This window comes from Phaethon aethereus (assembly GCF_964289735.1).
Source record: "Phaethon aethereus genome assembly, chromosome: 9".
NCBI classification, from domain to species: domain Eukaryota; kingdom Metazoa; phylum Chordata; class Aves; order Phaethontiformes; family Phaethontidae; genus Phaethon; species Phaethon aethereus.
This window is the reverse complement of record NC_138585.1, coordinates 10,977,965-11,000,857: the sequence shown is the minus strand read 5'-3', so window position 1 is coordinate 11,000,857 and position 22,893 is coordinate 10,977,965. Positions and strand designations below refer to the sequence as shown.

The window sequence follows — 22,893 nt, the reverse complement described above, 5'->3', positions numbered from 1 at the left end:
GTCAACATGCACAAATTGAAGTACAAGAAAATACTCCATTTAAACATATGAAAAAAACCCTTTTATTTTACTGTGAGAGTAATCGAACACTGAGCAGGTTGCCCACAGAAACTGTCGAGTCTCAGTCCTTGGAGGTGTTCAAAACCGGCTGGTCATGGTCCTGGGCAGCCTGCTTAGCTGACACTGCTTTGAGCGGGGGTGTTGTACTAGACAATCTCCAGAAGTCCCTTCCAACTTCTACTATTCTGTGATTCTATGATTCCATATCTACCAGACATCAGCAAAGTCCAACATCACTACTTCAGCAAAGCTGAAGCTGAACAAAGAAGGTAAAAGAAAACAGATCTGAAAGACTGAGTTTATTGACTATGAAACTCATGAAGTAGGCATATACCAAACTGGATCTTTCCTTGTCTTCAGTCAGTGCCATATTCTGCAGGTGTTATCCTTGCTCCCTAGTAATAAAAACACATTGTGAGGCAATCATTTAGCTGTATTGCACAACTTACCCATTTTTGTTAACATCAACATCAACAATCCACCTAGAATGCCAAGAAGCCAGAGAAAATTTTCTGTCCATGACTAGTCAGAGACAGCAGGACCTGCAGCAGTATTTTTAGCTGACATCATCCTGTACCCCAGATTGTGGTAGTTCAGTCAAAAGATCAAAGCTATCACAAATACTCTGTTCACATTGCCCACTCCCACAGTTTTTCATCTGAAGTGAATGAAACCTGAACAGAATGTAGTGCCAAATGCACCAAAGGTGTGCTTCCATTTAAAAAGCTTTGCATTTTGCTCATCCAGACCTCCCTCACTGCAATGCATTGTGAGAAAATGGTTTAGTCACTGGTCTGGGGCTAGTACATGCCCATAGGACAGATGGTAGGGTATGCCCATGCCTTTATACAAATTTGTTCCTGGCCATATTGACTTAAGTCTCAGTTCTAAAGGGAGTTTCTAGCTTTTCTTGACTATATTTTAAGTCACTGCTGGTACCTGCATTTGGGATATGTCCCCAGGACACTTTTCAGACTCTAATGTGTTTTTACCATAACAAGATTTAAAATGTCTCTCAAAAAGAAAAAAAAATTGAATATATCGGTTACCTGTAATGATTATATCGCCTTTGTAATTGAAAGCGCAGGAGAATATCTCATCGGTGTGACCTTCTAATATCTGAAGGCAGTGTCCAGTAGCAGCATCCCAGAGTCGAGCTGTTTTATCAGAGCTGGCTGTTAGTATACGATTGCCTTTAGGGTTGAAACATACCTTTAAAGAAAAATAGAAGAGAGTTATATTACTTACCAAGCCAATATGCCTAGATAAAGAAGCATATTTAATGATTAAAAAGTGAAAACAGAAACTAGCAACTCTTGCATTCAGCTTTTCAGCTAAAATTCAGGATAGTATTCCACTAGAGTCACCCTGGCAAACTTCTGTGGCCGAAAACTTTGTGTATGTACAAAGATCTACATACAATGACCTTACTATAGGATCAAGACGTCAGAATATTATCCCCCAAACCACAATTGCTCTACAACTGTAACAACTTTATGTTATCATTATTCCAATGTAAAATTTATACATATTTATTATAGAGTTCTACATTAAATAACCTATGTCTCCATAATATCAAAACTTCCACTGAAGGCAACTAATTTTGTAGTATGTCTTCATATTTGTTAAACATTCATTGCCAAAATTACATGCATTTCCAGATAATCAGATATATTTTTATAGCACTAACCGGACAACACCAGGTTTAATATACAATGAAAAATTGCTTAATTACTGAGGGCAAAATGCCTGTTCCCCAGAAATCCAATTTCCAAGTAATAACCTTCCCAACTGATCACAGCTACATAGAACATCTACAAAAATAGATTGACTTTTTAACATCCTCTGGGATGAGCAGATTCTCACTTCCAGTAAAGAAATCATGCCAGCATTAAGGACCCTGATGGAAGCTATCCATAACTCATCCACATGTCAGCATGTATTCAGACTGCATTCCTCAGTGCATCTAAACTGAGTGTGAAATACTGCACTGAGTACATTAAGTGAGGAAGAACTAGCCCTTTTGAACCTAATATCCTCTCAGCAGAGTGATTGTAATAGCCAGATCAATACAAGGAAAGCACATGAGTTTTGTTCACTAAGAACCAACCTAATTTAAAAATATTAATATTTCAATTACAAAATAAATCAAACAAAAGCAGCACAGACTTAGCATACTAGCCTGGAAGCTAGTGAAAACTATCCATTTGAAAGAATAATGAAAAGTTGCAAGCACTAAATAACAAAGTTTGAAAAATATGTACTATTTTGGAAGCAACTAAATGTATTTGGAACTGAACTTTGGCATTCAAAATTGAGCCAGACAAGACTTCCAGCAAAGTACATGATCACACTCCTCATGAACAAGTGACTTTTGAAATGGACTTTATACTTCCAAGTCCCTTATGCACTTTTGAAAATAAGACTCTCCATGTATTTTGTTACAGAAAGTATTTTGTTCTGTTCCGTTTCACAAATTGGGTGTGCAGAGAAATGAAAAAGAGTAAAGAGGAGCAGATCTAGTAGAAGCAAGGAATAAGGGTGATGGTAGAAGCCTCAGAGGCAATAGCTTTAAGATGTCATCAAAAGACTAAAAAACCAGTGCTTATTTTGTCAGAGAATCTGGGGACTCCAAGGGTGTAATAACACAAGTACAATTTAGGACAGGTCAGACAGAAGCTCTATTAACTATGATCATAGTGAGAGAACATTTGGACAGCGTCTCACTCTGCTCCCCCTGTTCTCTGCCAAGTGATTGTGGAGACCTAACCTATATACTGCTTCAGAAAAAGGGAAAGAGGTAAGGAAAAACAATCATTTCAATGTTAACTAAGCCAACTATCCATCCCTGGGAGGGATGGACTTCTTAAGTAGCTTTCTAACTGCCACAATTCTAAGGAATCAAACAGTAAATAACATGACAATATGGAGAGATGGCTTTTGGTGGACCCTATAGGAGTAGCACACCCAGTATTGTCTTAGCTCAGAAATGGGGAGTTCGAAACAATCATTGACTGATAGCTTTGTCCTTTTAGTAAAGATAACTTCTTAGCCAGACCTCTCAATCTTTACCACCTCATTCTTTAACAGTGTTCCTGTGTTACAGAGTAACTGGTGGATTGGATGTCACATGTAATCAAATAAGAAAACGTGCAAACCATAAACAACTTACCTTTGAAATTTCACCTCCATGACCTTCTAGCTTTGCAATGCACTTTTTTGTTTCTGCATTATAGACTCTTGCTGATCCTGTTGTAGTAGATTAGGAGCCATTTGTGATTGTTATGCTTAAGCATGCATTTCAATAAGAACATTTTAATAAGGTCAGAAGGACCTCATCCTCAGCTTTAATTTCAAAGGAAATAGAAGACAATCTTAACACAGTTTCTCCCAGCCATAAAGTATATCAGGAAGGATCTGTGACCTGGTTGGAAAAGGTTGACTTCTTAATGATTTCTACTGGAAAACTTCTAAAATGTGAATAAAAATGTCCACGTAGAACATGGACCACTGAAGTCTCTAATTTCAGAATGCATGTGCAATATTTTCAGAATACATGTACAATATATTTAGAAGGCTTTTGTTATATTTCAGATATTTATTTTATTTTATAAGCTATTGATTACATTTCAGGAAAATGTTTGCATTGTCTTATATCTTAATTTAGCAACTACAGCAGATCAGATCCAAATAGTGCCCCCCATCCAGTCTGGTACCCCGTTTCTGAAAGTGCAATGCAATGCAAAACACTTAAGTATGTAAAAAGAATATGGTATTGTCATTATGCGCTATAATATAACACTGTGAAGGTTTATTGTGATTCCTAAAAAAATAATAAGCATGCAAACCTGCTGTATACCAATAACAAAACAAAATTGCTTCTTTCACTAACTCTTTATTGTGTATTCTCTTGCTGTGCATTTGGAAAGCCTAGTAGCAAATCTACCATTAAAATTCCAACTACCTGTTTCATTTAAGCCTAAATTTGAGCCACCCAAATCAAACTTCACTCAAAAGCTACTTACATAAACATTTAAAATACATTTCCAGCCACAAGTGAAATGTTTCTCTGCAAGTCTGAAGTTAAAGGAGAAAGGCATGTTGAGTTGATTAAAATGGGAAAACTAAGAAAATTTTCACTAGGGAAAACTGTCCTGGTTTCAGCCAGGGTAGAGTTAATTTTCTTCATAGAAGCTAGCATGAGGCTATGTTTTGGATTTGGGATGAGAAAATGTTGATAAGGTGCTGATGTTTTGAGTTGTTGCTAAGTACTCAAGGACAGTCCAGCTTCTCGTGCTGGCCTGCAGCGAGCAGGCTGGGGGTGCACAGGAAGCTGGGAGGGGACACAGCTGGGACAGCTGACCCAGGCTGGCCAAAGAGATATTCCCTACCATATAACGTCATGCTCAGTATATAAAGCTGGGACAAAGAAGAAGGAAGGGGTGGAGGGACGTTCGGAGTTATGGCGTCTGTCTTCCCAAGAAACCATTACGTGTGATGGAGCCCTGCTTCCCTGGAGATGGCTGAACACCTGCCTGCCCATGGGGAGTGGTGAACAAATTCCTTGTTTTGCTTTGCTTGCGTGCGCGGCTTTTGCTTTACTTATTAAACTGTCTTTATCTCAAACCATGCGTTTCCTCACTTTTACTCTTCCAATTCTCTCCCCCGTCCCACCGTGGGGGAGTGAGCGAGCGGCTGCGTGGTGCATAGTTGCCGGCTGGGGCTAAACCATGACAAAAACTTCTTAAATTTAATGCCAAACTTTCTGCAATGCAGCAAACACTGCTTGATCTATAGTTTTGAATCATGATACTCCTCTTTCATTCAAAGCAAAACCAAAGGAAAAGGACAAAGTGTTTGTATGCTACTATTGCAATTCTTATAGCAGTTCCAGTCACTTCACTTACCATCAGCGGAGGCAGTTGCAATACGCTGGCCAGCATAATCAAAGCATACATCCAATATTTCATCACTGTGACCTGTTAAAGTTGCTATATGTGTCCCAGTCATAGCATTCCACAGCTGCACAGATAAGTGAGGGTAACTTCTTTGCTTATTTTGACTAATTTACTCGATAGATATCTAGTTGATCCATAAAGCAACATGTATAGGCCCTTTCTGACATTTGACAATATATTAACATGAAACTTGGATATATATCAATAAAGAGCCACTGTTTAGTCAGTTTAGTGAAGTCCTGTATATTTTTTATTTCAGTGTATTGATTAAACGAGCCTTAAAATATATATTATTATTTAACTGGTCTTCACTGAAATGAATAAGCTTATAGGTATTGCATTTAGTTGTAAATTCTTTAATGAATTACATGTACTAGTTTAAAAAAATGCTCTTCCATTTACAAAAGATACATTTTTATACATCAAGTAGCTGTATTCAGTACATACTCAACTTTCTTACCATGCATGTTTTGTCCATTGATCCAGTGACAATGAGAGAACAGTCCCAGTTGAACTGTGCACTGCTAATCTCTCCTCTGTGACCTATTAAAGTGTGTAGCATCCTACAAAAAAGAGAATTTATATTTTTAGTGTATATTTCGATATACACATATAAATAATAAGTAAGTTTATAAAATGTTATAGCTAAGTTTGTCAAGTCTTCACCATTAAAGCAATTGAGTGGTACAGCTCATTTAGCATTCTAGTACTACATCAATTCAATTTTTTCCTTTGAGACAGAGGGGCAGTAAAGAATAAAATGGTAAAGTTGTCCCTTCTTTTTCAAAAATATTGTAATGAATGTATTTCCACTGAAATGTGATGACTTCCCAGCGCCAAAGTTTTTCCACATTACTCTCCCATTATCCTACTTCAACAAACTGTAAACAGTACACCTTTAAAACTCCATATAATCTAAAACTTTCATAAAATCCACTGAAGATCAGAGGAAACTTAATCAGGTATTTAATGTGAGCATGTTTCCAAGGAACAGGCAAATGATGGCCAAACTGAAATATGATTTCTAATCCTCATTAATCCTAAACTTCTTGCTGCACAAGACAGGCAATACTAGTTCCATTAAATTCTTCAGCTTTAGCTCAGTAGAGAGGGTACAATTAGCCATTATTGCTTCCCATGAATTAATGGCCTATAAGGCAACAAATCCTAAAAAAGATTAATTGAGAGATATATATTAAAAGATTAGTAAACTAGATTATTATCACAATGCTAATATCATTGTATCATTAATAGAAAACTGCTTTAACTAATGAATAAACAAAAGACTATGAAAAACAACTAAATGAGTTTGAGTGACTGAAATATTTTTATTCACAAGCTACATAAGGGTAGCTAAATTAATGTATGTGTTAAATGAACAGCAAAGCAAATCTCTTGAGCAACTGAATTTTCTCTTTGTTTATGATAACAAAAACTAATGATTATACTCATGTAATTTTATCAAATAACTACTTTTACTTTCTAACAATGTGAGGCCTGCACTATTGTAATTGTGTAGATGTTTTTACAGCAAAACAAAAATCAACAAGCAGAAAACAACAGTGGAAAACTTCTCAATTTTGTGAACATATTATTTGGCCATCAAGACTACTGTTATTGTAATACCTAATACCCAAAATACCTAATAATGAAAAAGTTTTAATTAAAAATTTAAAAGTTTTAATTTCCAAGTTTTGTAAAGGCAATCCAGGTTTCAAGCTTCAACATAAGTATTTGATCAATAAATAGAATAAATAGCAACATGTGGCACATCTCTCAGAAACCACTATCGATCAGATACACTATTAGAAAGAACCCAGAAAACAGGCTTGTGAAATGCTATAAAAACTTTTCATTTAAATTATTTTAAAAAGAAAAATTAAAAAAAAAATCTGCTTCAGTCATGATAATACTTCTTTTGCCTTCAGTTTCCAGTGAAATTTAATATATGGATGCTCTAATATTTGCACTATAATTGCAAATAAGAAGAAACTGTCTCTCAGCATCCTGGTGTCCAACACTCCTGACCCCAGTTACAGGCTGTTGATTTGTCAAATGAAGTTCTGAAGAAGCCTTCAACCAAATTATAGCTGACTGTATCTGCCATGGAGAAATTAGTGATGGAATACAGACCTGTTTTACAAAAGCATGTTCCCCTCACCCCCTTTTTTTTTTCATTTTAACATTTTATAAAGAAAATCTTGAACCTTCTCCATATTTCTTGTCCCTGCATCAGCTCCCCTCAGGGGTAGGGATACTTACCCCTCTGGATACCTACCCAGAATAAAACTGAAGAACACAGGCACTCATCAGAGTCAGCCAGCAAGATTAAAAGAAACTTCAAGTTCAAACTCAAATTTGGAAAGCAGTGTTTCTCGTGTATTTCATATGGTGAAAGACAGGCACACACAACCTCACCTACAGGATTTTTGCAAATCTTCCTGAACCCGCATACAGAAGAGTATGACTTGCTCACAGTCTTTCTGACCGCAACTTTTCATTATTACTAAATGTATACATGCCCAACTGCCACCTAAAAGGCTGAATGCTGGCCCTGGCACAATTATATTGCCCACTAGCAGATTACCAGAGCTGTCAATGTTTAAATGAGAATTTTCTCCTTCGTATTCCACTTCCCGGTATTGACCTTGATGGGAAATCCACATTCCTTTCTTAGAAAAAGAACGGAACATGAAAATCCCAAGACTTTGACTTTACTGCAGGCTCAGACAAGAAGCTGGAAGAAGCAGCTGTTTTCAAACAAAAATATTTGCAGGCTGAATGAAGTTGAATCCAAAGGTCCGATTTGCTGAATGGGTGCCTCCTAAGTATTTAGATGCCAAGCATTACTCAGCACCAGCAGTTTAATCTCAAAGCTTACAGGATCAAGCCTTAAATGATGTACTATGTGTATGTTATTTCTTAAATCACATGATTATCCTAATTTTGAAGCTATACACTTTCCTTTTATATATAAATTTCAGAGATATTGCCCTTGCTCTCACAAAAAGATGACAGACATGACCTCTGAAAACATAATAGAATTGTTATCTTCATAAATCGCTTTTTCAGTAATCAGGGCAAGCATTTTATTTTTCTACTTATACTGAGTTTCCAGTTGAAAAAACAAGTGGATTTGTCAGGATAATACAAGAAGTTCATGTTTAGCTACTACATTATTATTTGTTGGCATCTTAATCAAGACATTTTGTTCTCTGCAGTCAGAGGGGCCAATTTTTCTCCTCCTTATAAATTTATACTGACATAAAGGACTGTGAGAAGGGAAACAGACCCTCTATGGTTTATAAAGACAATGTGATCAGACTAATTTTCTATGACATAATATTCTTTCTACTTAAACAGTCTGTTCCGTCTAGAAATTCTAGACACCTTTCCAACTATGAGTCTCCATGCTGATAAAATATTTTCCTGTTTGGAGAATTCATCAGCAACAAACACAGGATCTGTCCATTCTGTCTGCCTCCTCAGTGCAAATAAGATGGAAATTTAGAACAAAAAACATACACGAAAGTATTTTGTGAGGAGCATTCCTTTTCAGAAAAACAAATGGAACAGGAGTAATAAATCATAGGATGAAGGAACGCATACTCTAAATGCAGTAAAAATACAAGGTCTGTAATTTGTAGCTCAACATTTTCTCTTTCACTTGTCATTAAAACATGCAATGTAAAATGGTATTTATTAGTACTTTAGTACCTGCCAGTGCCAACATCCCACACTGCTACTGTATGGTCAAAGGAGCCAGTGATAATCCTGTCTCCAGTGGTGTTGAAAGACAACGCAATAATTTCTGCTGAGTGCCCCTGAGAGAATTTTAAAAAAAGAGTAAGAGAATGCAAATTATGAATTTTCCATTAATGTAGTTTAATATGCAGATTTTTTTCAGCAGCATAACCCCTCTATAACCCTTCAATATATTATTTACTGTCTTGTCCAGTATATCACAATTTTGACAGATCTACTGGACTGTGGAATAGTCAATATCCCAAGAACTGCAAAAAATCAGGCACATCATTTAAGCAGTGAGCAACTGTCCAGTGATGTCATCAGAGCATATTTTTCTGTATTTGATTTAACAGAATCACATTTGTTGACCAATACATACTGAAATCAGATGATTCATTTACAGCAAACTACAGTACAGCTTGTTGTTGGTGTTGGTGGAGAGGCTTGGAAAAATGAATATAAGCATGCCTATAAGCGAAAGGTTCACACGTTCCACTGCTCTTTGCTTTGCTCAGGGCTCTGAGGAAGAGAAAGTCAAGGAGGAGAAAATGCCTTCCCCACTCTACAGGCAACATATACCAAAGGAAGCTTATGTACTACCTGTTATTTAGGATTTGTGCAAGAAATGCATTGAAACAGCACAGGCCAATCTCAACCTGTGGAATCCCAGCAAGTCACATAGAGCAAAGAGACATCACAATCTAGAGGTAGTTGGATGGCTGTCCTCTGATGATGTTTACAGGAAGAAGATCCATACAGATGTACAGTCTGACATTAATGTTCTCAGAGTTACTTTATGTTAATGCAGAGTAGGTCATAAATTACGGTATAGCAGTATGTCTTAATGAGCAATGGAAGGCATTCTGATCTATAGCAGGAATGTCACTGAAATGGTATTTTATAAGAAGTCCTATTTGTAAAAATACTTTCTTATATCTTTATCATTCCCTTCCAGTTTTTTTAACCTGCTTTGTAACTGCAGTCACTGTGGGACCACCTGGTAACAGAAACTCTGCAAGTTATGAACTGTTGTAACAGTGATACTGTTATTTATCTCAGAAAACTAAGAAAGCAAGGAACACCTTTAAAAATACAAGGCAGACAAACATACACTTAAAGTGACTATTTCTTCTCCTTTCTCTATATCCCATAATTTGGCAGTGGTATCCATGCTTCCCGTTGCCACAAATGTGCTCTGAAGATTAAATGATAAACACACCTGTAGCAAGAAACATTGGATGGAAAAAGAAGAAAAGAAGAGTATTTATATACATTTTCTCAAAACAATTGGTCAGGATTAATATTTTTAAACAAAAGTCTGGCTTAGTATTTTATGGCATACACAAAAAAATGCAGAGTTCATCCAACAGTTAACTAGAAGAGCAACAAATCCTTATCACACAGCTCTGGATGACTACTCAGATCAAACGGAGTAATTGGGTGCTTTGTAATGGCAATGCATTAAAAATACTTACTGAAAGATTTCCTGTATTGTTTTCTGAGCCTGGATTAAAAATCACTATTTAGGTGCTTCATTTTGTGTCACAGGGAGAAATTATTTAGTTCACAAAGTTTTAATCAAAATCAAGACTGAAGCAGTTTGTTAATTTATTAACAGCACATAGTTAACTGTCAGAGAACTATATATTCAAGTATCAGTATCTGTAATACAGTAGATAAACTTATGTAATCTTAATAGACAGCTACAAACTTCAAAACCTCCTCCTCTAACTCCAAGAAGTTTTAATCACACACACACTTTCACACTCTTGCATGCACACTCATCCCCTCTCACAGGATGAGTGGGTTACAAGTGCACCCCTCCTTCCTAGGAGTATGTGTCCCCCTATTTGCACACACCTCCCCTAGGAGACATGAGTGCTCCAGCTTTAGTTGAACCCATGCCACTTCCTACAATCTGCTGATCCACATGCCAGAGACAAGGCATCCAAATTCACCTGTGCACATCTTAGCAGGGGTATAAGGAGGCCTTTTTTTGAATCCTGTGCCGACAGTCCACTAAGCAGATGCAGACTCCTCATGGTGTCTCCAAAAGGAAGGCTACACACTGGTCTCGGCACAGACTGTGATGCCCAGGGTGACTTCTGGAAGTACCAAAGCAGGTTTTGACAACTGCTACTTCCAGACTACAGTGTCCCCTACCCTGTTATAAATTGTCTTGATTCTTTTATACTTTATTTTCAGGCTTTCCTACTTCTTTATTTCAAAAATCTCTTTGAGATTTGCCAGTTCCTGTTCAGTCTGACTGATAGTCCTCCCTAACTATCATTTGGTAGGCTTCCTCTCTAACTCGATCAGTTTGGGACAAAAGACCCTCCAGTCAGTTTTGTGTATCCACAAACACACTTTGCACACTCACATGATTCTTTTAACAGGTGTCATTATCTAGGCCATTTGCCAAGGGTGTCCCCAAAACATCATATGTATGAAAAAGCAAGAACAAAAGCTCAACAACTTCCTTAATTCATTTTTCACATTAAAAAAATCATGTAGTCATCTTCCCATTCTCTGTAATTATTCAGTATGATTGTTCTGTGAATAAAGAATAGGAGGTGCCATGTGAGAAGGAAAACAGTAGCTCATGTCACTGGTGCATTTTCACTATGTCCATTTCTTTTTTTTTTTCCTTTTTTTCTTTTATATTGAATAACTATGGACACACCCTTGCCACCAGTGTATCATATGCAATAATGGTTGCCTTTTAGAAACAGGTCTCATTCAGAGAAACTCATCATTTTCTGCTGGCTATTACCTTCTACTAATGCCTTGCTAGAACAGCTTAGAACACTTTAGGTCTAATCTAACCCCTACAGAAGAAATTGAGGTGCCTTTAAATACTTAGCTCACTGATTTGTGGAAGCAAAATCACTACAGACTATCTCAATAAGCAAACATGTTCTCCATGGTAAGGGGTAACTTTCAAAGTATCTAGAGAATCAAAAACCCGCTGAAACCAACCTCAACTTCCACCAAGGTAAACCACCATGTTCTCACACTAGTTATAAGCCTTGCGATTTACAGATTAAATTCCAATTTATTCCAGAAACAATTTCAGAAATGCTTCATTGAATAATGATTGCATAGGTATTTTTGTTAAAAAATACATTCTGCATTGAAATTCACTGCAGTTTCAGTGGATTTGCCTGATCTTTTAAATTGGAATGCTGTGCATCAAGATATTTGCTATTGTTGCTAATAAGACTCCTAGTGCAGTGGAAAGGAAGCCAACCGTTTTTAAGCTTTTCAACTGTTTTCATATATCTTTGACATTTCAGCATCCCACATACTCTCAGTTAACACACTTAGAAATTCATTCTTCTATGGTTCAAATCGGTCCTGTGCATGAAGTACAGATCTTAGTGTGAAACACAGCAACACAAGCAATGATGTTCTTGTGTATTTAATTCTGCAAATACAAAAGGCAATGCAAAACATCTAGAAAAAAATGGGATACATAAACAAATCAAGGAATAAATATGTGCAATAAATTGGGAATTCTGATTCTTATGGTATTTTTCAAAAATGTTTTAACATTTAGTAAGCAAAGGAAATTGTAACAAACTAAAAATAAAATATCTTTTTAAACTCTATGTTTTATTGTATTTATTAAGAACTGTCAGACTATCTTTTCTTGCAGTGCAGAAATCTTCATAATGTCTGAATGTGTGAATAGATGCAGCAGAACAGCTGCGCCTTCCAACGTCAGCTCACAGGGACTTGGAAGCCGCAGCCATCAATGATGGCATGTGGAAGCATAAAGGAATAAGAAACATCCATCAGTACTCACTATTTCTGCACTATGTCCTCTGAAAGTATGATAACATTTTCCTGTTTCCGTACTCCACAATTTGCAGGTTTTATCAAAAGATCCAGTGGCAATCTTGTCACTAAATGGAAAAAAATCCTGTCATGTTTATTTAGAAAGAAATTTCTGACTTCAAAGACAGTAGAACTCACAGAAACAATACCCAGGCATCGAAGCTTGTGTGCATTGTGGTGCATTCTGCCACACTACAAGATCCTGGAGCAGGATTTCACAAACAAAACTTACGTTAAGGGAAAAAATTAGCAGACATAATTAGTTTCTAAAACAGCCACTGTGCCTGTCTAACAGCACAGAAGTGTTCATAACTGATGACTAACCTACATTAGGAACGATGTTATCTGCTGTTCTTCCAGATATATTTAAAAGTTATGTCATTTCATCAAATAGCATCTCTTTATCAGCAGTTATAAACTCTTTTTATAAGCAGTTTACCCAAATTTCAGAGGTCAAACTTCACTCCCACTGAAGTCAGTGGAAGCACTGTGACCAACTGCAGTTAGAGCAAGACTGAAGTGACATACCCAGAAAATGTAGCAAGGGACACTGTATCGAAACCTAAAGATTAGCAGGGAAAAAAAAAAGTTCTTTTTTTACTGAACTTTTAATTTAAAAGTAGCTCAAGTTTCTCATCAGATTTTTGCTCACTATATATTGCTTTTATGTTACAGTGTAGTTATTGGTCTTCGCACGGATTTTTGTCATACATTGGTTTCTTTAAAGCAGGTTCTAGGTTGGGTAAAGTCTTCTCAATTAGAAGGAAATGATGATGCTCCAAATAGTGGAAGAACGAGTCTTTAACATTTATTTCCTGACATTAACTGTGTATTGCTTAACTGATAAATAGGACATCTGATAGTGAAAGAAGAAATGTGATTCAATATAAAAATAAGAATTAACTTATTGTATTTTGCAGAGGACCAAAATGGTTTATTTACACATGACAGCTTCCTCAGGAAGCAAATGACAGTGAAGCTTCACTAGCTAACATGTAATTCCCTTCACCTAACAAGTGGCAACTCTAACCGAGGGCAAACAGTTATTGCAGAAAACAAAACCAGCACAGATTCATATCTGACATTCATACAGTGGCACCCTGTGGTTTGTTCAACAGCTCTGACACTTCTAAAGCATGTCCTAAATAATAACGAATGTGTAACACTAAATGGAGAAACCCATTTCTGTTATGACAGAAATGTTCTTTCTCCCTAACTGAAGCAACACAAGCTGTTTTAAGTACTTATATCTCACATCATATACAATTAGATAGTAAAGAATGAGTAACAATCTGATCATGTAGATATTATTTAAATAAATCTGTGTTTCAGTATATTAAAATGACTCATGCATGTATTTTTCAAGACACTGAATACCTAATGGAATTTATGCTTTGAAATTCTAAATTTCATTTTAAAAAATTATAGCAGAAAACATGCATGAATGTATCTCATATAGCTAATATACAGTGTCATCCCATGGTGATTAGCTATAGTTGAACTTTACAAATTCAGAATTTCAACTCTTTCAATTTTACGTAGTCTATTTTATGTTAAAGTTTGAGTAACAGTTCCGTGTTTGCAAAATAACATGGTAAGCAATTATGATGTATCTCAGAGAAAATATATTTACCCATAGGGATTATTGAAAGCTATTGCGTAGACAACATTTCCATGTCCCTCCAGTGTACGTAGCTCTTCTCCTGATGCAGTATCCCATACTTTGCAGGTTCTGTCATAGCTTCCAGTGATAAAGCTAAAGCAAAGAGAAATTAACTTCTGAATACAGTAAGTATCTTACTGGTACTGGTGCATAGTCAAATGAGTTATTTTCTCAGATTTCAGTTAGCACTGTCTTAGACCCTAAATCTCTTCTTCCTTTCAAAAATGTAGATTAATGACCATAGAGGTTCTTTTTCCTTTTTTTTTAAATATTCCTCATTTAAAAAAAATGGTTTCTAATCTTTAATGTATTTAAACTAAAAAGCAAGCTACTGCTTTCAAAACATGAAGGAAAAAATTATTAGGTATGTGCCCACAGTGAAATCAATTAACATGAAATTCTACTACAGTGAAAGTCCCAAATGCATTTATGTCAAGACTTAATTTAACTTTTAGTAACGTTCACTTTATTATCATAGAGGTGCTTCTATTGAAATATGGTAATTGTCAACAAACTATCACCTTGGAAGAAAAAAATTACATAAATTGAATCTCACCAGCTACTTTTTTCCATCTCCTATTGTTTCTCTCACAGACACCTGAAATCTAATCCCCAATCATACTGCTTATAAGCAGCACAGCTGAATTCTTTTTGCAGCAAGAGCACTGAAATCCCCTTACAATTTAATTTACAAATACAAAACTTTGATTAGTGATTATGTATTTTGACTTTGAAAACAACTTACCGGGAACCAGATTTGTTAAATGCTACATTAGTCAGTGGCAATACGTGTGCTCTAAGTACCTGAAATAGAAGGGAGGGAGAAGAAAACATTCGATGCAATGAAAAAAAAACAACACACCAAACAAACCACATCTGCTCGAAATATTCAATAAGTTAATATTCTCCCCTTCTCGTGTCAGATTAGCAGTTACAGCTGTCATACATTCATCCCTAACTAAAAAATCACCCATGCATCATCAAGTTAGCACTGCAAATATTATATAATATTGGTTTCAAATTTGTATTTTACTTGACTGAACTGTCTTTTCCCCCATGTTTGCTTTTTCTCCACCTTCCCTGAGACGAGCAAAGTAATCCTAGACCAGAGCTGAAAGGGCAAAAACAAATGAGTGAGGAGATCATGCCTGGTGAGATCAATGATGAAAGAAATCCCAACTAATATTAAGCCCTATATAGTGAATCAAGACATCCAGCTGAATTGAGTATTATTTTGAGTGTTTTAGGTTATGGGATACTTTCAGCTAGTATATGATTTTGTTTTAAAAAACAGGAAGAACAGAAGTAAGCTACATCTACATCCTATGCGGTCATGACAAAAAAGGCATGCAAGAACCATAGCAAAGATACTTATCAAGACAAAATTCAAAGAGGGAATCTCAAATTTGATGTCTGCCTGTGTTTTCTAGGCTATGGAGGTCACTGTTTTTCTAACAATGCTTCTAAGGTCCTTTAATCAGACAGTATATATGCTTCATGTAAATTATCGCATACCCATAATAAGGTTTATTAAACAGAGGTGAAAACGGTTTCAGATACTGCCAGTGAAAGTCAGCATGCCATGACACTTTGGAACTGGCCAAAAAATATAATCTGGTTTGCGTTCAAATAAGATGGGTACTCTATAGCAGGGTTTGCATTTGAACAACTTTCATCTATCACAAGCTGGCTTCTGCTCAAATCTAAAGCATAATAAAAGCATAACCTAAGAAATCACAGCAATTCCTGACAGTGAAGTAAAGGGATATTAAAAATACAGCAGTGGTCCACTAGGTTCTTCTCTGTAGTATAAGAATTAAGAAGAAATTATTTATGAGCAACGCCATTTAATCCCTGACATATTACCAGAGCTTCAACTTTTTGTTCTTATCTCTAGTTTTCTCAGTTGCCTGTCTCCAAAAGCAAAATGAAAGGAGGTCAGAGATCTTCTACTCAGAAGAGTAGGGACTGATCAAAATATAAAAGAAATAACATGGTCAAGTGAAGGACTGAGCGAGAGAGAAACAGAACAGGTATTTTATGTTAGAGAAACAGCAATTTCTGTTCTCTAGAGAAAGTAAGACAAGTTGCACTTTCAGCTACAGCAGTGGGTATGAGCAATCAAGATGTGGAAATGACAAAAATACTTCGCTTTTTTTAATTAAAAACAGACACAGTATACAAATATCTGCATATGAGAATAGATATAATTACGGAAGTTTATGGAAGTTGGATCCATGACATTTTTAGGGCTCCATGCAGGCAGCTCTGAACAGCAAACATATTTAACAATTACAAAAAAAAGGGAGGAAAATGAGAAGGGTTTATGTTCAATTTCAGATCACAGGACTAATTCTGTTCTTCCAATGCCCAGTGCTGCAGTTGCTTCATCAACAGAACTCTAAGCCAGCGAGAATTGTTTGTGCAAATGATACAATAATCAAACCCTAAGGCAATACTAAGACAAAATTTACCTCAGTTCTGCAAAATCTTCTACAGCAGTCCCTAAGATAAAAATCTGCAAAGCACTAGGGCATACCATTTCTATGTAATAATTTAAAACCTGAGAAATTGTTACAAAAGCTTGTTTCTCTGCAGGATGCCTAACACACCACTGTCACCACAATTACTGGAAATAACAAAAATATGGGTTTATACACTCATTTAAGATTATGCTCCAGTGCAACAGGAAAAAATACTCATTTTCAAACAATGCAAAGACAGCGAACATTGTTTGGAAAAAAAAAAATTCTCACTCCCACCCACCTCTTGTATTTTATTAGTATCTCAGAAGCACCTGATACTCCTGTTTTGTTTACAAGCATTACATTGAACTGAAACATAAAACAAGTTCTTTTCGCACACTTTTGACTACTCTTGAGTGAAGGAAATAAGCCAGCACTGATTGGATTTGCCTGCCTCTACTATTTCCAAATACAGAAGCTCAAACGTGGCACTGTACCAACAAAGAACAAATATATTATTTACACTGAAACCTGGACAAGGATTTGATGATTTGTCAGTCTCTGTGATGAACAAACAATTTTAAAAGCTTGTGAAAAGCAAGGCATTATCTCAGTTGAGAGCATCCCTTAAAACAGAACAGAAACTGTTTAAATTTAAGATGCCTTATTACATAGCTCTGTTTTCAAGGTTAAATACACAGATCTTCGCAGAATTCACCCAGATGTGTACTGTTGCTCAAAAGAACCCGTGATATCTAGTAACATGTAAGGGACTTATTTAGCCAAACAAGCCAACACAAAACTTCTCCCTTTTCCCTCTAAATATAAGGCAACAATCAATAACATAACACTGACCAGCAATTTTTAACAGCTACACATTGCCATCTGCTGCCACAATGAAGATACAACAATTATTTCAGATTGCAACATGCAATCCCTGGAAGTAATTTTATTTTTATTTCCACAATTAAATACAATTAAACCTATTTTCTTCTGACAGACTGAATCTTGAATTTGAAGCCCTGAAACATCTCTCTAATCATTGTTCTTAAAAAGCTTACCCATTTAAAATAATTTTTTAAGTGCTGTCTGTAAGCAGAAGATCAAACTACCAATATTCAAACATAATAGTAGTGGCAGAAAGTAATGACAACCAGTATTATTGTTTGTAGCAGAATACATTAAAAAACCATAATTTTCACAAAATGAAGAACAAGTAGACACCGGTATGAAAAACCTTTGGGCCTTTCCCAGCAGCTAATTTACTTAGGGTCTATTTACAGGTTTTGTTTAAACATACCTAGGGGTGTTGCTGGCCCACAGAGTCTTATTTGACAAATAAGACAATTGTTTCTCTACATCCAAAACACACCCTTGTACATAAGCCTGTGTAAACAGCGTCTTGGAACAGGGTTTCCCAGCCTTTTCAGGGAATTCCTGGCAGACATACCCTGCCAGACTCAGTCGCTCTAAACAGTGCAGAGGTGATTGAAAAGAGATAAGAAATTGGTTCATAAAGTCCAAATTTTGCTCTCAAGGCACAATATGCAGCAGTAAAAACATACTCACATCATCACAGCTGAAATCTCCCAAAATTATTTTAAAGACGTCTCTGACCTTAAAAAGATAGAACTTGTGATCCTCTTTTTCCCCTAGCTTCTCTTGCAATCTTCGTACTAAATGTATGACATGTTCTTTGCATGAAGCTGTGAGAGGTTCTGCTTTTCGAATTTCTTCTACTAAGGCTACTGCATCTGTGCTAATTATGAGAGAAAAAAAAAAAGAAAAAGACCACACCAGATTTCATCCTGTGGCAATAATTATGATTATAAAAGCAAGAATATTTTCTACTTTCAGAGAAATTGATGTGACGAAATTGTATGCGTCTTTCGCATTCTGTAATGGCTAAAAGAAATACGGATAAATCTTTCTTGGTTTCTATACTTCCTTCCCTCTCTTACTAAAGTTGTTCAGTAAGATTTAACTTTTAAAAATTTTAGCTTGGCAAGAAATTTACCTTTTCAAAGGGCTTCCACAGAGGGTCAGACATGGAATAAAAATCAGTTTTATTCCAAAACTGAGAGTTTTGGAATAAATATCTAAATTAAAATTACTCATGAAGTAGCAACAAGATAAATTATATATGGGAAAGTGTTAAAATTATCTCTGTCTGTGGCTTCACAATCTATGCCTGTTCCTATGAATCTTGGTTACGATAATAACTTCCAAAATGTGGTCCACAGTCTATTGGTGTCCATACTGCCCCCAGGAAGTGATTCACCGCTAGTATGTGGAATTGGATCACCTTTTTGTACGATCAGATAAACTGCTGATTCCTGGCCATCCATGGGAAACTGAGGGTTGACAATACCAAACAGTCAAAGCACCAACATACACATAAAACCAGTCCTAGCAAGAGAACCTAGCATTTCTGTTAGTATGTAAATTATTGCAGTCTACAGGGGATTTTCTGTATCAGCCCTCTAAATGGGAGCCACTAACAAACATCCGCATAAATTAATATCCTCTCAGTGTTTATACTCCTGTGAAGTAACACCAGACAACTTATTACTTTCACAAAGTAACTCATTAGGTTTTATCCAGAATACTAAGTTGGACAGTTCCGGGTAGACAAAAATTAATAATTTTGAAATTTGGATTTTTCATCTTGCATGTGCAGCCTACATTATCTACTAACTTTGGCCCACATGCAAGGACTTTTCTGTATGAATGTTGGTATTAACACAATCATATTACTTGATAAACTCCATGGACTTCAACTTTATTTAATGGTGGCATTTTTTTCCTCTTTCTGAAGCTCTTCCTATCAGACCTGGCAGAGTAGAGCACGTAGGCTGACTGCTATGACCAAAGCCACATTAAGGTGCTCAGATTTCTTTCCATTTTTTCTTTTAAGTGTCTAAAGGAAGACGCTAGCTGGAGGAAAGCAGAAAAAATAGTTTGAAAGCTGTATGAAACTTGGTAATTTTTCCATGGTGTGGACGTCAGCCAAAAAGTTCTGCTAGATATGACATGCAAATTCGTGAAGTGTTCCATACTTTGTATGTGTACAAAGAGCTGATGGGAGGGAATGAAGTAGAGGGAGCCAGACTTTTCTCAGTATTGCCCACTGAGAGGACAAGAGCCAATGAGCACAAATGAAAAACAAAAAACCCAAAACAAAAAACCAAGAAATTAAATCTGAACACAAAAATATACTTTTTTTGCTGTGAGGGTGGTCAAACACTGGAAGAGGTTTCACAGAGAGGTTATGGAGTCTCCATCCAGGAGATACTCAGAACCCAACTACACATGGTCCTGGTCAACTTGCTCTAGCTGACCCTGCTCTAGATGGTCTCAAGAAGTCCCTTCCAACCTAAAACGATTCTCTGATTCTGTGACACACCATTATATTCTGTCACCAAAGGCAGAAAATAGCCAGTCAAATAACCTCGCAAGCACTGGTGCATAAATTACACATAGCAGTATTAAAGCTAATTCAGCATAGTAACTTGCTAAGTCAACATTGTCATTACAACAAATTCATCCTATTCCTCACAAGGAAGACATGAGAGTTTCAGATTGGTGCCTTCCAACTGTCTGAAAACCAGAGCCAGATGTGATGAGGATTGTCCTCCACATAGCAAGTATCACTTGTTTCCTCATGAAGTCACATCTGCCTTCTATCTTATCTAAAGATATCCTGTCAAACTTAAATATAAACTTGACTTTGAAATACACTGTATTTTTATTCTTCAATTAGGCCAATCCCTGATTTTTAGATACATGAAGATCCTGCAATTTCTTTCATCTGTAGGAGACTAGAAAAATCACATTATGCAATCTTGTTCTTTCAAAGAACCCAACTGCAACTAGGTTCACAACAAAAGAATCCAGAAAATTTCCATTACTTGCAACAGCAGCAGATGCTTAGTTTCTCCACACAAACATATGGGAGGAAATAACTAACTTGCCTATCTTATGCCATCTTACCTCTGGTTGTTATGAATATTAATTATGAGGAGAGATCTGAACTGATGTCTGTGATTTTCAGTGGTTTCAACAGACGTCACTTAAACCAATGTAACTGGGGGCTGAGTTAAAACATTCTGAAAACCAGAAATACTATTACAGGACCTAAGAACTAACTGTCATCACAACATTACAACGCTAAGCACTGTATATTTCTGCTGGCTTTGTACAGGCATCTTGATAATCATAACTCTATAAGCAAAAAGAAGCTTTACCTCTGAACAGAAAAGCATGATGGTAATAATCAGCTGGAATGCAAGATTCTGTATTTAAAATAGTTGGAGAATGATTTGACTGTGTTATTTTCTTTTCTGTGCATGTGTTTTAGTGAACAAGGATATAGCTGACCTCAATTATGTTTAAAACAATCAAAGAGAGTTGTATATGAGCATGCTATAAAACAGCAGAGAGTACTGTTATCTGAAATTACAATATACTTACTCAGGTCTAAGGTCAAGTAAATCTATAGATCTGGTCTTTGGCTCACCACCTTGTACATATTCCAGAATAATTCCTTTTAAAAAAAAAAGATAAAAAGATCTTAATTAGATGTCAGGGATTTTATAACACGCACTGTAGACTGCAGTGCTTCCACTTTTACTGCTCCACTGGCTTCAGCAGACCTACTTCCAGTGCTTGAAACTAGAAGAGGTTGGCTGTTCTTGCTGAGAGTTAGCAGGGTGATAAATAACTCTGATGTTTTTATAAGATAAAAGATATTAAGCATTATTATTTATGAGCTATTTTCTATTCTGGAAATGAACAAGCTCTTTTCTTCCCCAACAACTTTTTGCATGATTTCACCAGCTCTATTTTCAAAGAAGCTGTCCTGAAGACACTTGCTCTAGTTTGGTGTTCCAAGAAGCCTGGAAAACATGTTTTACAAAACAGGTTATATTTATTTCAGTGTTTGCAAAGGCCTGTGTGCAGTAACATATAGAAAATCATAACATGCTTTCCATTTCTAGGTATGCTCTGGCACCTCTGCTCCTTCTACTGAGCTGAATTATTAAAATGTTTAACCGCATTGCTTCCTGTTTTGAAACAGTTGTTAAAACAGTTATGCTGCTCCTTGGTTTTCTGTGGGAAAGAATAATTTAGATGAATGTCATTTTGCATTTTACCAAGTCCATAAAAAAATATTTAATTTGAAAGAAAGATCTGTTATTACAACACACTTCCTGAGCTGGCCATCTCCATCTTGTTTCACTTCTTAAAATTAAGTCTCCTGACTGAGTTCATCATAAATGATGAAGACAGGGTTGCTTTTGAAAGCATGGTTCTGCTCAGAAAAGTCACAAAACAAAGAAAGGAAAAATAAGAAATGCGAAAAGTTTTGCTTAACAGGCCTTTTGATAACACATATACATTTTTTGGTGCCAACCAATGTCGCTTTTGACTTTTTAAACTCCTTACCGCGATGTGGTTAAGACTGCCTTATTTCACAATAAGTCATTAATTACAGCTCCAGGCGATGAGCTGTTTCCACCTGGAAGCCTCTCAACCAACCCTAGTGCCAAAATACCCGCACCTGAAGTCAACCCAGCTGCAGGTGCGCGATCCATCCGCTAACTCCAGTCCTAGCCCATGACAGAGGCGAGGACAGTCTCCATTACAGGAGAAGGCCCTCCGCCACCCCGCGCATCCCTGACAGGAGCGCCCGCCACACGCCCAGCGGCAGTCCCCACGCGCGGCCCCAGCCCCGCCGAGCCGGCACAGCCCTGACAGGGCAGGGAAGCGGCCCGGCCTTCCCGCGCCCCGCGCCGCTCCGCTCCGCACCCGGCGGGTAGTAGCGCAGCAGCAGCCGCCTCAGCCTCATCCTCTGCCGCCGGCCCCGGGCTCCGGCCCGCTCCCATAGCAACGCCCAAACAGCGCCTGCGCGCATGCGCACGCCCCCGCCCGCCCCGGCTCCGGGCGGGAAGGGCCGCGAGGCGCGGCGGGTCGACCGTGTGCGGCCGCCCGTCACGGCTAAACGCCTGGTGTGCCCTGGGGCCGAGGCGGCTGCGTCAGGCGTGGCGGTGCCTCTTCAAGGCCCTGGGCCTGGCGTTTAGCATCCACACGGCTGGCGCAGCAGGGAGCCCGGTGCCGGAGAGCTGACTGCCAGCCCAGGTGTCTCTGCAACTGGCGC

General features: G+C 37.2%; 1 protein-coding gene across 1 annotated transcript; it reads right to left on the bottom strand.

Moving 5' to 3' along the window:
* Positions 1-420: 420 nt before the first annotated feature.
* On the bottom strand, positions 421-22,584 carry DAW1 (dynein assembly factor with WD repeats 1; the record flags this gene model as incomplete). The annotated part of the gene is made up of 13 exons (XM_082003328.1): positions 421-455; positions 1,110-1,272; positions 3,233-3,309; positions 4,968-5,082; positions 5,479-5,581; positions 8,736-8,842; positions 9,877-9,984; positions 12,574-12,673; positions 14,239-14,361; positions 15,014-15,072; positions 18,351-18,492; positions 21,207-21,279; positions 22,545-22,584. 13 exons carry the CDS (start codon positions 22,582-22,584, stop codon positions 421-423), a joined length of 1,245 nt encoding a protein of 414 aa, XP_081859454.1.
* Between the last annotated feature and the right edge of the window lie 309 nt (positions 22,585-22,893).